General features: G+C 40.1%; 1 protein-coding gene across 10 annotated transcripts in view; it reads right to left on the reverse strand.

Moving 5' to 3' along the window:
- Positions 1–514: 514 nt before the first annotated feature.
- Positions 515–14,461, reverse strand: part of FBXO38 (F-box protein 38) — a 56,007-nt gene continuing 42,060 nt past the window's right edge. For 6 of the 10 annotated variants that reach the window (XM_049648057.1, XM_049648055.1, XM_049648058.1 and 3 more), the window contains 8 exons: positions 13,368–14,105; positions 8,240–8,340; positions 7,930–8,032; positions 5,003–5,169; positions 3,497–3,642; positions 2,752–2,855; positions 2,109–2,222; positions 515–1,127 (listed from right to left, as the gene is read on the reverse strand). In XM_049648057.1, the coding sequence (XP_049504014.1) occupies positions 949–1,127; positions 2,109–2,222; positions 2,752–2,855; positions 3,497–3,642; positions 5,003–5,169; positions 7,930–8,032; positions 8,240–8,340; positions 13,368–14,105 (1,652 nt within the window). In that variant the 3' untranslated portion in view covers positions 515–948. The remainder of the gene's footprint in view (positions 1,128–2,108; positions 2,223–2,751; positions 2,856–3,496; positions 3,643–5,002; positions 5,170–7,929; positions 8,033–8,239; positions 8,341–13,367; positions 14,106–14,461) is intronic. The other 4 variants (XM_049648056.1, XM_049648061.1, XM_049648062.1 and 1 more) reach the window with 4 other exon arrangements.

Genomic DNA, 14,461 nt, shown 5'->3' on the forward strand with positions numbered 1-14,461 from the left:
AAGGCCATCTCATGGTGACCAGGTATTTGGGGGAAATTCTGCTCTTCTCACTGTTCCGTCACGTAAGAGTTCGAGTTGGACATCTTGCAGCCACTGAATTTTAGAAAAAAAGAGATGAGAAACTGGATTACACTGAAATCTTAGACACAAATCTACACGTTCCTTTTCTGTACAGTAGTTGCTACTCTTCTTTGAAAAGAGGGATTCAGATCCAAGGCCAGAAAAAAGTTTTTAATAAACTTTTATTTTTATATTCAAGATAAAGCATATACACAATTGAATGTGGAAATAAATAACTAGAAATGCTTTGGAAACTTCCATTTCCCCCCTCAAACTCAGTTTGTTTTTTTTTTTTAAACTCATGAATCTTTTTATTTCATTTTAAGAAATACGGCAACTATAATACTAAGGGGGAAAAAAAACACCATTTTGTACACAAACATAAAGTTGCCTCTGACTATTGGGTTTAGTTGGTTTTAATCATAACACAAAAAAAGCACACAAGACACAAAAAGACTCTTCAACAGATTTACTCAAACAGCTTTGCTCGAGAAGAAAAAGGCACAGATTTAAGGGGATGACAATGATTATCAAGAATATAGTAAATTGGGGGCTCAGCCAAAAAGTGACACTTTATGAACTAAGTCAGGAAAAATGAACGAAAATGAACGAAATGAACTCTTTCCAATTATCTGCCTTCATTAAAATGAATTCTTAAATTAAATTGTATAAACATATGATATAAAGTTGGTACTCAGGAACTGTCTTTGTATGTTTTCTTTATGTACAAATCTTTGTATACAACTTCAGTGTTCCTTGTACATTTCCTATATACCAAAATGTGCCAGGGCTTCCAAACTGCATGCCCTGAATCCCTGTGGCACTCGCCGGCAGCTGAGCGACCCCAGCGGCTTTCCGCCAGAATACCTGGAGAGTAGGAGGGACCAGTCAAATGTAGTCATCTTCAACCGGCTCCCCATTGACGTCACAATAGTGGATAAAAATTGCCACTACTCGCTGAAACACACCCTTCTTCATTTGACGCATCTCCGAGATTTCCTCTCCTATTGTTTCCATACAGATGTCTGCAGACAGCTGCCCTTTCCTTCGAGGAGCATAGATGGTGCCTTGGAAATTAGAAAGTAAAGGGGAAACACGTATGATTACCAGAATCATTTGGAAAGGCCCTGATTAAGCCGGTCCATGAGATATGCCTATATCCTGTAATGCGATGGGACGGAAATACGTTCAGCTCTTGAAATGGGTCCCCTTATTACAGACATGCCATGTCTGGTGCCCAAGACAGCATGCATGATTAAAGGCCCAAGCTGACAACGCACCAGACAGGTAAGTCATGTATACATGTACGTGTAGTTTTTCAAATCTATTTCTTCATCTCATATGTATATATATATATATATATATATATATATATATATATATATTTTCTTCAATGTTTATTTGAAACACATTGAAGATGTGAGAGAGAGACACAGAGGGCGAGCAGGGGAGGGGCAGAGAGAGAGGGAGACACAGAATTCAAAGTAGGCTCCAGGCTCTGAGCTGTCAGCACAGAGCCCGATGCAGGGCTCAAACCCACAAGCCATGGGTTCATGACCTGAGCCGAAGTCGGACGCTTAACCGACTGAGCCACCCAGGCGCCCCTCCTCCTAAAATGGTTTTTAAAAACTTCCTACAAATGGGTACTCAAGAGTGCTAACACTCAGAGAAGAACTATACTCAAAAGATCCTTTCATATAATTAGCATAAATGGAACAATTTCAAAATAATATAGTTGACAAACTCTTAATAAAGAGCAAGAAAATTATAAACATTTAGGTAATAAAAATATCTAGCTAGAAAAATGTGTCTCAAGGACTCCTGCCCGCCAACCTTCATATATCCCTAGTAAATCAACTGATGACTGTACAAATTTAGAGCTGCTGTTTGCAGGGGGAGAAGCGAACGCTAACAAAAAGCAAATAAAAATAATTATACGGGAAGCAGTTACAGGCTACACTGCTTTTAACTCAAACGAAGTATGAAGCATCTAACACAGCAGGATATACTCAAACTGGAGAATACAAATCAAGGCAGGTCATAATTACTTTCTTCATCGTCTTCAAAGTCATATCTGGCGAAGCTGTTGGGTTCTGCTGCCCGCAATGATCTTAACCAAGGGAAGTCAGAGATCATGGAATACGGAGCTCCATCCACAACCCCTGAAAGAAGACGACACGTTAACAGCACTGCGGCTGGGGCAGTAAGGACGGGGCCAAACACGGTAGTGTCCTGTAAGCACAATGTAAAATGTGCTTTCATTCACGATGAGCAAAAAAGGGCTGGACCAGGAAGGGTCCATTCTAATTCTAGCTCTGCTGCTATTCGGTCATGTGACCTTTGGTCACCCTCTGGTTCCAGGAAAAGCCTCCGTTTTTCCCTCTCTTTATATAAAATGAAGAAGTTGAGACAGGTGCCCTAAAGTCACTTCCAACTCTCAGACTATACAGCAAGTTTAATTTTCTTCTACCTTTTGTGTTTCCACACTGCTTCTGATTAGGTGGGGGATGGCAAAGACTCACACAGGGAGAGCAGGATTTATCTGGCCCCTGCTACCTGCAGACAGTCAAAATACCCATCACCTTGACAAACTGTAAGGCTCCCACTCCTCTCTTCCTTAAGACCTGTCTCTCCATCTAGTTAGTTAACCAGCTAGTTAATTTAGCTTCCCAGCCATCTGTAAATGCTCACCTTCTAAAGTATAGATTTCTCTCCCCCACGGGTACTTGGGGTATTTCTTTAAATCATCCTCACTTCGCGTAGCTTCAGGGAAGAATTCGTACTTAATGAGCTCTCTGGAGGCAACAACAAAAAAAAAAATTAAAAATTACAAAACCGGAAATAATGTTAGGGTGTGGGGTAGAAAGGACTGTCAAAATTGTATCAGGCCTAGATTCTAGGGAGCATCTCAAACAAAGTATTAAATAACTAACAGAAGCAGAAGACTAGAAGAGGATAACATATCTAGTCAGTTCAAAGTTACTTTCTTCACTACCTTCAAAATCCTATCGGGGAAAGAGAGAAAGCCACTCTCTAATCAAATGTCGTTTGTGTAAGGTGCTTAATAAAACATTTATATAACAAAGGCATAAAAAGTCTAATTTTCTGATGATACAAAATGTCACAGTTTTAAGATCTTTAATTTTATCTCTTTTCCATGCCCTAAGGCTAAAGGAATGAAGTCAAATGTGTACGTACAGTCTGTTCCTGCAATTTTTCTCTAAGTTCAGAAATAAAGTTACAAATACGCATGCATGCTTTTCACTTTAAGTCCCCATTTCCCTCAGGTTTTTTTACATGTTATATTTCATATGTTTCGGTGCCTGAAAAGCCCAGACAAGTATCATTTACAATAAAGAACAACTAGGTTGTGTTTCTGGGAACCCCTCCCATAGGCAATGACTGAAAAGGCCTCCAGGGACCACAGATTACTTACTGATTGATGTTTGCTATGGTATCCATCCAGCTGCGGATACGCACTTTGTTCCGGACATTGGGAGGGTTACTGAACTCGTGGATAATACAGATGTGATAGGGGTAGGGACCACTAAAGAGCTTCTGTTCCAATGTTAGTGTGTCCACCTGGGGAAGACATCACAGAGAGGGCTTTGGACAAAGGAAGTGAATGCCTTAGAAATCTAGCTCCTTAGAGCATGAACAATCTTTCTTCAGGACCTCAGTTTTAATATCTTGGGCAGATCTGAAAGTCAAATAGTCACATTCAGTCCTGAGCACAGCTGGCCATGTGGGGAGTGGGGCTCAGCAAAATTTTTCTACCTGGCAATCGCCCTGATTTCCATCTCATGGTCATATTAATATAAATGCCCACTAAAGCAAGGAATCCAGATGCAGGTAAGTGACCCCAGGAATCCACTTCGGAGTATGTCTTTCACAGGTGTAGGTACTGGCTGTGTCAGAGCTGCGAATGTGTAGTGCTCTATACTCTATCCAAACTGGCCCACTGCCAATCCTAATGGCAGAACACATTTCCTTGCCCCCCTTGTGGCCTTTACTCACTTGCTTTCTTCTCATGGAGCGCCCTCTTCCCCATCTCTCTTCTGCAATCCCATCTTACCATCTTAGTGGCATACGTGTCTACCTCCTACCAGAAAGGCAAACTTCTCGAGAGAAGGATGATGCCCTGTGGATTTTTCAGCCCCCAAAAATTATAAACAAAGGATGTGTTTGTTGAAATGAGTCTTTTGGGGCCAGGCTCAAACAGTGACTACAACAATTATATACTATTTCCTTTAAACTTTATTTTGGCATCACACCAAGCAGAGTCTTACGTATGTTTGCACTTTTTATCTCCCTCAGTGTTACTGAGAAGTAATTGACATACATCACTGTATAATGTAAGACATACAGCAGGACAGTCTGATTTACCTGTACTGTGAAATGTTAACATAATAGGTTCAACTAACATCCATCTTCTCATAGAGATACAATAAAAAGAAAAAATAAGGAGGATAGGAGCTATCAAAGGATTGCTTACTATATGCAACTGTTCTAACACTACGTATATTAATTTAACTATCACAGTAAGTGTAGGTTTTTAGTCTAATTGTATAGCTGAAAAAACTAAGGCAAAGCAGCTAAGTAATCCGCTCCCTGTCAGTGAATGAGACTGTGAATCAGGCGGTCTGAAACCAGAGTCTGTGTTCTAAACGGGCAACTTTTAATAAGTATAAAAACTTCAACGACTGCCCTCATCCTGTCATTTGGTAAGAACCCACAAAAATCTAACAGAGAAACGTTAATGAGGAAGACTGGCAAGGTGGTCTAGTATGGCTAAAAGAACTGTGTAGAATCTAAAGAATCATGACCACGGGTTGAGCCAATGACTAAATCCCAAGTCCAAAAAGGTGGGAGACTTAAAAAAAAAAAAAAAAAAAAAAAAAAATCACTGCAACATCCCTCAGAAAAGAGCAGAGCTCGTTACCTGCTGCATCGGGCGGAGGTATATGATGCGGTTTCTCTCAGGAGGCATCCGTAGGATCTGGTCTAGTACTTGATCCATATTCAGTTTCTTGCACTGTGCGTAGTCAAATCGATTTACGATTGGTGCATTTTCTACTTTTAAATGTTTCAGTACCCTGCACCTGGTAGCTACAAAATGGAAACGATAAGCTCCGTGAATAGGTCGGACAAAGTAATACAGCAGTCAGTGTACCGCCCACTTGAGAATGATCTTTGGAGGACCGGGCCGACTTATATTAGCAAAAGATGCCGCAGACATGAACATCTTTAACACAGGTTAAGTACTGTCATAAAGTACAACTAACAGTTATCAAAGTGATTTGAAAACGTGATTCTGCCCTGTTCAAAAGAAGGTGGTCACCCCCTCCCACTGAAGGAACTTTTTCCTAAGATTTTACTTTGAGGAGTCCACATTCCAGAGAATGACTTTGCTTAACCATACAAATTGTTTAGAAAAGATTTACTGAAAAGAATGAATGATGGTAACGGTTAAATTTTATGGGTAATGTTCAAATAAACCTAGAATAATTTGCATATATTATTTTACATTCACCCACAGGAAATGAGCCGAGTCGATTTCAATTCCTATCATAAGTATAAACAGAAAACCTTAAAAGACCCAAAACTATTTGGATACTTTGGTCTGAAGCTGTATAGTTCGATGTGGTAGCCACTAGCCACCTGTAGCTTTTTAAATTTCTATTAACTAAAATGCAGTAAGATTAACAATTTAGTTCATCAGGCATTAGCCACAGTTTGAATGTTCAATAGTCACATGTGGCCAGTGGTTATCATATCAAACAGTACAGACACAGAATATTTCCATCACTGCAGAGAGTTCTATTAAAAATGCTGGCCTGAGGGATGTCTGGGTGGCTCAGTCGGTTCAACGTCCGACTTTGGCTCAGGTCACGATCTCACAGTCTGTGAGTTCAAGCCCCACACCAGGCTCTGTGCTGACAGCTGAAAGCCTGGAGCCTGCTTAGGATTCTGTGTCTCCCTCTCTCTGTTCCTCCCCCACTCATGCTGTCTCTCTCCTCTCTCTCAAAAATAAACATTAAAAAAATATATTTAAAAAAATGCTGGCCTGAAAACACGATTAAATATTCTCCCCGTTTAACATATAAAGTGTAGGATTAAAAGAAAAATAACTTATATAATAAATGCATTTAACTGCAACAGTATGCTCAACTTCAGAAAAATATCCCTTTCCTCTATTTTTAACCTTAAAGTTCATTCTAATCCAATTTTTACTATGGATTTCAACTTAGTCCAATTCAAGAGACAATCAGATGCAAGAGATAAAACCGTAATCAAACTGATACGCTTGATTTCTTTAATAAGACACCTCATGATGTCCTTGACCCAAATGTCCCCACCTCCCTGTAACCAGCTTGAGGTCAGAGGGCTGAGCCAAGTCTCTGCCTTTCTGGCTTATTTTCTCCTTCTGTGACCTGGCAGGAAGAAGGGCAAGCAGGGCTGGGGACAGGAAAGGAGGAAAAGAGAGTGGACGAGATGGGATACAGGTTTCAACGTGCACCTTTAGAGAAGATATGGGGTGAATGAACCATCAGAGTCAGGCGCCAGCCAGATTCTCCAAGAGCTGAACAGAGAAACGAATGAGAGGTCAAAAAGCAGCAGAGTCCAAAGGCTGAGAGGAAGATTCTCAGACCTCAGAGCGGGGAGCACTGCCGGGGCTGCCCTGCTGTTATGACCCCTGAGCTTTTGATGTGCCCCTACTGTGTTTTACGAGGAAAGTCCAAGAGGAGATGGCTGTTCAGTAGACAGTCTAAAACTTCATCGGCTGGAATGGAGTAAAGTACCACTCTTAAGGGTGAACATAGGGTCTAGAGTTTTCTAGAATCCAGGAGAGAGGTAGTGTTTATTTCTTAGTTTTATCTCTTCTTTCTGGGATTCTCCTCGTTTATGACAAACTGGTTAAGGATTACCTAGCTTTGTTTACTACCAGTAACATAAAAATGCAAAAAAAAAAAAAAAAAAAGGAAGCCCATAATACTGCAATACTAATAGAATACAAATTAACATCTGGTAAGCTTTTAGAGGTCAGACCCTCTACTATGTGTACGTGTACATACACACACACACACACATGTGCACACACATCATTGCACTTAATCCTCACAATTATGTGTTTACAGGGTAAGCGTAATTATGCACACTTTACAGACTGAAAAAGATGAACACAGAGAATATAGAACTCGTCCAAGGCAACAAACATGTCATAGCTTCATAATTCTACACGGACAGATATCAAAACTATAATTTTGAGTGAAAATGGAAAAATGGACATACTATATATCTGAAATTATAAAAGCTCACACAAGTTAACACCCTGTTATTCGTTCAGAGGTGAATATGTACATAAGTAAAGATGGACTGGAAACACGCGGACTGAGAAGAAAAGTGGGGCCTGGACTAAAGATATTATGCCAGAAACTGAGGTGATGATCGACCACGTCGATCAAATCTAGAGCCGTTAAGCACCTCAGGCCCAGTCACCAGTGCCCACAGAACATGAACACAAAAGCTGTCCAACGTCCTACAGCTTGGCAAATGGTAGGGACAGGACTCAAGCTGAGATCTACCGGACCCCGAAGCCCATACATGTTGTTAATCTACTCTGTTAGATCAAGTAACAATTACCATTTGGAGGAAAGCAGAGGAGAGGCTATTTTATAAGAAGAAGCCTCTGCACACGGTCCCTCACAAATACTATGGAGTAACTGAGAATGACAACAAGGACAGAATGAGAACCCGATGTAATGATTCCTTGGAAAAAATAAAGAAATGTTCTTGTAGTATTTATGAGTCCTTAATTCTTTAAACTCATTCTTGACGCTCTCGTATGACCCAGGCCTTAAGACATACCGTGGATGAACATCATCTTGGGACAGTCTTTTAGCACTAGATCTGTGATTCCACAGTTGGTCATGGTGACTCCAACAAGATTTTTGGATTTTAATACGAGGACCTACAAAGAGAGAAACTTTAAATGATGTATCTTTCTGCAGATGTTTTTTTAAAGCTTAAATGTTTTCACTGGCACAAGCTACGAAGCAGCTGTTACCAATTTCTTCTCTTTTAGGGCAAAAAAAATTATATGTATAAAGATGGAATCTGGAGTCATTATTCAGGACCTTGGCTAGACTGAAAGTTAAGCGAGGGTTTTTTTCTTCACCTGCACATGGTCATCCTCAATCACAGGGTCGCTGGTACTGGTGGACTTATCTGCTGTCCGTTTCCGCTTCATGGCATGCCGTGGCTTTGTTTTGGCAACCTCTAGAAAAGGCAAGAGGAAAATCCAAACTTTAGCTTTTAGCTTTCTTTCCTCCAAGAGAATGCGCTCAACTGCATATGTATGAACTCTGTCAATGTGACTCTCAAATCTAGGACTTGGTTCCCAATAGAATATAATCGGATTATATCCCAATAGAACATAACTGCTATTTCCAACTGACTATTCCAAAACAACATCACCCTCCAGGATCTCAGACTTCCTGACATCAAATAGGATATCCCTTTTCATGCCTCGGCAATCTAGTTAACATTCCCATCTTTAGTCACTCAACTCATCCTAAAATACTGTTGGTGAATTAAACTCCCCACTTTCCTGCTAAACACTTTAAATTACTAATTTAGTAAATTACTAACAGTAAATATGTTTCACGGGCTGACACCTGTTCTTAATTTTATCCCACTCCATGTCCTGGTCATCTGCCATTGCCAATGCATCTGAAGCCAAAAGTCATTCTAGCTCCTTCTGCCCAGAACACCTTTTCCTGACCTCACTTTCTGAAATTCGATCCATTCCTGAAAGGTCTAGCTTAAATACCACCTGCTCTAACAAATCACCTGGGTCCCCAAACCTTATAAATGGTTCTGTAATTCCCTGTACACTTATTTCTCAACTTAAACTGAAAGCTCCTTGAAGGCAACAAGACCGCTTTATTTCACCTTTGAGTCAATGTCAGCCACTAGCAGTGATCTAAAATGAACATTTATTGAATCAACGTTCACCGAAATGCATGACGGATACGTAAATGGAATAACAATAATGGCAAATATTTACTGAGCACTTACTGTGTGTCAGGCACTTTTCTAAGCGTTTTACTTGTATTAACTAATTTAATCCTTAAAACAGCCCTCTGAGAGAGATTATTCTCCCTGTTTTACACACGAGGAAATAGAGACATGGGACACCAGAAGAGCCTGCCACCGTGGAAGGGTGGAAGCAGGAGGCAATGCCAGGCCATCTAGTGCTCGTCACTACGCTACAAAACTTGTGGTCTCATTTATCTACCAGATCCTTCTTAGTAAGGCCCTGACTCATTTACTAGTGTTGTTGTAACACATGATAGTTTAATTACGAAAGCAAGTGTTATCTTGATTTTATCTTGATTTTATCTAAATGCAAGGTCTAAATTCATCTCTAAAACTTTAACAAGCACATATACATTCTAAGACAAGACACTAAAAAAAAAAATCACCGTCCTCATTTTTGATAAGCATTCTGTAGCAGAGCATTTACTGCATGCAATTAGGTTGATCTTCATGAATTAAATCTCACCACACTGCTTTCATCCTACTTGGTACTTCTGTAACCTTAAACGTCAACGGTTAGCAAGAAAGACAGGGAAACAACGTGCAAATACTGCAAATTCCCAGAGGCTTGGGTTAGAGACGACTCTAGAGATCTAATCTAAGTGCTTTTCTTTTTACACACCAGAACCTTTCCTCCACCATCTGAAATCTTTGGGAAATCTTACTATGCAAACCCACTGGAAGCAGCTGCTCTTGGTGAAACCTAAAAGGGAGCCTCAGAGTTCTACCCATCAATCTTCCGCTAAAGACCCTGAACCCAAACAAAACCCTGGGGTTTCAGAAAAAAGATGAGGACTACTGATCTAATCCACCAAAGGCCTTCTTCCACAGTATTCTTGAAGGAACGTCACGTAAAATCTCATCATCTTTATTGACAAGATTTTGTCTGCTATGTGACGTGTCACACAGCACGTGTCACATAGCAGACAAAATTCATAACCAATAATAGGAACTGGTTTGTCTCCCAGTACCCCAAAAATGAAAACAAAAAACAAAAAAAAGTCTGTTTCCATTCCTTCAGGACAATTTTGAAAGTAGAATCTTCTCTTAGCATTCTCTTTTCATGATCTGATTTTCAAACTTTTCACCTTCCTGGATTGCTCTCTTTCCTCTCCCCTTTAATTGATCAGAACATGGGGTTCAAGGTTAAATTTCCTGCTCTCCAGAGTGCCCAAATTGGCAGTTCATATTTTCTAAGAAAAGTTATAAAACTGAGTCACACTTTATATGTAGATAAGCATCAAAAACAAAGGCTTCCTTCCAATGGTAAAAGAAAAAAAGAATTTGTCATTTTTTTTTTTCTTCTTCTCATGCTTCCCTCTTTGTTTAGGAACGATTCATAGTGATTTCATACATCCACCAGCATCAACATACCTCATATGTTGGTTCCTACCACTTATTAAGTTGACAATTATTCACTGAGCCCCAAACCATGTAACACACCATGCCAGAAATTGGGAATAAAATTGCAAACAAGAAGACACTCTCCCTGCCCTCATGGAGCTCAGTCTATTGGAAAGACAGACAGTAAAACACAGAATTATGACACAGTATAGTTAACATTGGCGTAGAAGATGCTACGGAAATACAGAAAACAAACCAATTCAGTCTTGGGATGTCAGGAAAAGAGGTTAGTATTTATGAGAACCATACCATATTAACCTTAAATGCTATTCTTTGACAATCCAATTAGTTATTTTTGTGATATTTATTTTATAAAGTATACAGTGAGGATACAAAGAGCAACTTACAGTCATTTATTCCGAAAATAAGAATTCATGACATAACTACGTTAGCTTCTAACAGAGTTTTAACACTACATAAGAAAACCAAAGTAAAAGCTCAAACATTTTCTTTGATAAAGTGATATTAAAAAATCCATAACACTCAATCAAGTTTGTTCTTTTATTAGTCTGTATTTTTCTCCTTAAAACTCTGAAGAGCAGAATGGCCAACAGATATCAAAAACATGCTGGATCAAAAATAGCAAGTTGAAAGCCACTCAAATAACTTGTTCTTTCCAAATGAGATCCAGATAATACTAAAATTAGCACTTTGACATTTCTCCAGAAAAGCTGTTACTGAACGTAAATGGACATTTGTACTGTTTAAAAAATATGAGGAAACCATATATCTACTGTACGATCAGCTACACACACATTAGAAGCTTTCTCAAATTGAAAAAAAATCACACAAGAAAACAGATGTAATTTACCTAAAAAAGTAAAAATGAGATTTTTTTTTTTTATTTCTAGAGAATTATTTCAGCTAAGACAAGTTCCAGTCCTGAAACAAGTCCGAAGGAAATGGTAAAGAGGGTAACAGAACATACATGATTTACATTAAAAATAAAAACAAAACAAAACCCCTCAAAACAGCAGCAACTGAAAAGTTTACTGAGGGACAAAAGACAAAATGGGAGACAGAACAGTCCCTAAGTGGGAAGACTCCATGCTGTAAAAATGACAATTATCTTTTCAGTAGATCGATGTAATGGAATTCTAAACAAAAACCAAGATTTGCTTGTGGAGCCTGACAAAATCATTATAAAATACAACCATAAAAATGAATGAGACATGCATGACTAGCCAAAGAAATTTTGAAGAAGAATGAAAGAGGACAGAACACGGGAACAGAACAGAATGGCCAGAGATAAACCTAAGTATATGTAAAGTACATGATAAAAAAGCATCTCAAAAGAATGAGAATGGAGGTCAATGAATAGTACTGAAATAAAAATAACTTAATGACAATTTGGAATAAAAAAATAAAGCTCACTGCCTGCAGGTTAAAATAAAGAGCTAAAATAAACAAATGAAAAACAAATCAGATGTAAACAATGACTGGAGGCATATTCAAGGAAGGTCTTCCACAGCAAAAAAATAAAGAAATCAGAAAGGGGAAACTTGTAGATGTGACTTTACAACCATGAAAAACCATGCAACAAAAGGCATCGTCATGGGAAGTTTCCGTTTAATGGGCACACAGTTTCCACTTGGGAGGATGAAAACGTTCAGATACATGGTGGTGATGGTTGCAAAACAATGTGAATGTATTTAACGCCAAAGAAATGTATACTTCAAAATGGTTAAAATGGTGAATTTTACGTTATGCATTAAAAAAAAAAAAAAAAAAACTGATATAATAAAACACTTAAAATTCCAGCTTGGGGAAGTATTTTCGTCGTACGCCAGAACTAGTGTCTGTAAACCGTAGTGAAATGTTGAAGTAGAACTTATATTTAATGATGAGTTTATGCTACTATGATGATTAGCACATAGTGAAGGAAGATCTCACATTTATCTTATGAAAGCTTTTTTTTTTTTTTTTTTTTAGTTTAGCTCCACATGATTTGATAAGCTCAGTTCTATTTGGTAAACAAAAACACCCTAACTACATTCCGGAGCAGATTTTAAGATTTTAAAAGTGAGGGAGACCTGGAAAAAATTAAAATATATTATTATTCATTGATAGCTATTCATGACTTAATAAAAGCAGGAGAGATTACTTAAAAATAAGGTCAGAAATAAAAACTATGGTTGAGAAATGTGCTTACCCCACCCAACCCAATGCCTTGACATATACATCATAAATATTAATGAAATTACACACATACATACATATATATATATATATATGTTTTCAGTGTATTTTCACCAAAAAGAATTCTCAGCTACATTACCCACTTACCTGCTCATCTCTCGGCAAACCTACCTGGAAGCAAAACTAGATTTCAGGAAAAACTTACTAAGTACTGCAGAGGCAGACAGAGGGGCAAACCCCTATGTTACGTTCCCCAGCCTCGGCAACTTGAGGTCCTCACCCTTTGGCTAAGGTTTAAAGCTTCACTGAGGGTTACGACTCCCCTCAGTGTGGGATGGGAGCAGAGTTAACACGGGACTTAGACATCAGCATCGGTACTGTATTTAGGGTCAATATACACACAATTATATCTCTCTTAGCGGCTTGACTATTTGAGTTTTCCTGGGGTGGATGTTTTACAAGCTCTTTTACACACCTCCCTCCGCCCCCGCCCCCACCCCCCACCACTGAAAATTAGATCAAACTCTGCATGATTGATCACAGATCCCCCAACACACAATTCAATCCGCCAAAGTGGCTTTAGGCAAGAAAACGTATAGAATGAGCTCATGCCCTTGTCAAGGCCTAACCTGCAGTCGCTAATCCTGGCAGCATTGTCATACCTGACTCAGATACCAGCGGTACATGGGAGAGTCTGCTCCTCGCCCTTGTTAGGGGCCTCCGAGGGTAGTCTTCATTAGACTGCACGTCACAGCTCTCAGGCTGGGAGCTCCCCCTCCTGTCCTCACCTGTAGCCCCAGAGCCACTCCCATTAGTCCTCTCATCATGTGCTGGGCCTGAAGACCCCCCTTGTGGCAGAGTCCTAAAGGAAAAGGCGGATCTCGTACCATCCGGGCCATTCACAACACAGGCTCGGCTGGTTGAAGGACGTTCCTCATCAGAACACCTGCTAGTTCTCCTTTGGGGTTCCTGGGGCCTGTGACAGCAGCATCTGGGGCAGACAGAACTCTCTGCATCTCCCTCCTCCATGGCCTCAGAGTCCTCTGACCCACCGGGGGAGCAGACACACTGCCTGGACACATCCACTTCGGAAGGGCTAGGCTCGGAAGAGCCGCCGCTGTTCACCGTCCTTACAAAGTCGGGGCTTTGAGAAGCAGTGCTGTGTGAGCTGGAGGCTCCCGCTGTGCTGGCGGTGGCGCTGCTGCAGCTGGGATACACATCCTTGTTTTTTTTCTTTTCAGGAATATCCCTAGCTGCTTTCATATCGGCTTTGATCTGCTCACTGGTGACCTGACAGCCTTTCTCACAGCTGCTTTCCTCGAGGGGACACTGCTTCGACTGGCCCATCTGATGGGAGCTGTACCTCTTTCGAAGTGGAGTCTTGCCTTTTCCACTTACTGCTTACAGAAAAAGAAGAATGGCCCGAGGAAAAGAAAAGATTTCAGTACAAATTCTGGACAAAAGGCAAGAGTAAATCTGGAACAGGAAACAACGTACACTAGTTTTCCTAGAGCATAATGGTGACATCACCCAGCTGCTCAAAAAACTCCCTGTGGTCTCTACTGCCTACCTGGTTTATTCTCCTCAGTTCAGCCTCCAAGGCCCATCATGATCTAATGCCAAACTACCCTTCTGGTTTCATCCCCCCTGTATACACTCTACACGCTATAGCCCAAACCTGTCTCTCAACCTACCCTGCCTTGCTACCTCAGGGCCTTTGTTCTCACCAATTCTTCAGCCTTCACCTCTGTCCAAT

The sequence above is a fragment of the Panthera uncia genome, assembly GCF_023721935.1.
Source record: "Panthera uncia isolate 11264 chromosome A1 unlocalized genomic scaffold, Puncia_PCG_1.0 HiC_scaffold_17, whole genome shotgun sequence".
In the NCBI taxonomy this organism is placed as follows: domain Eukaryota; kingdom Metazoa; phylum Chordata; class Mammalia; order Carnivora; family Felidae; genus Panthera; species Panthera uncia.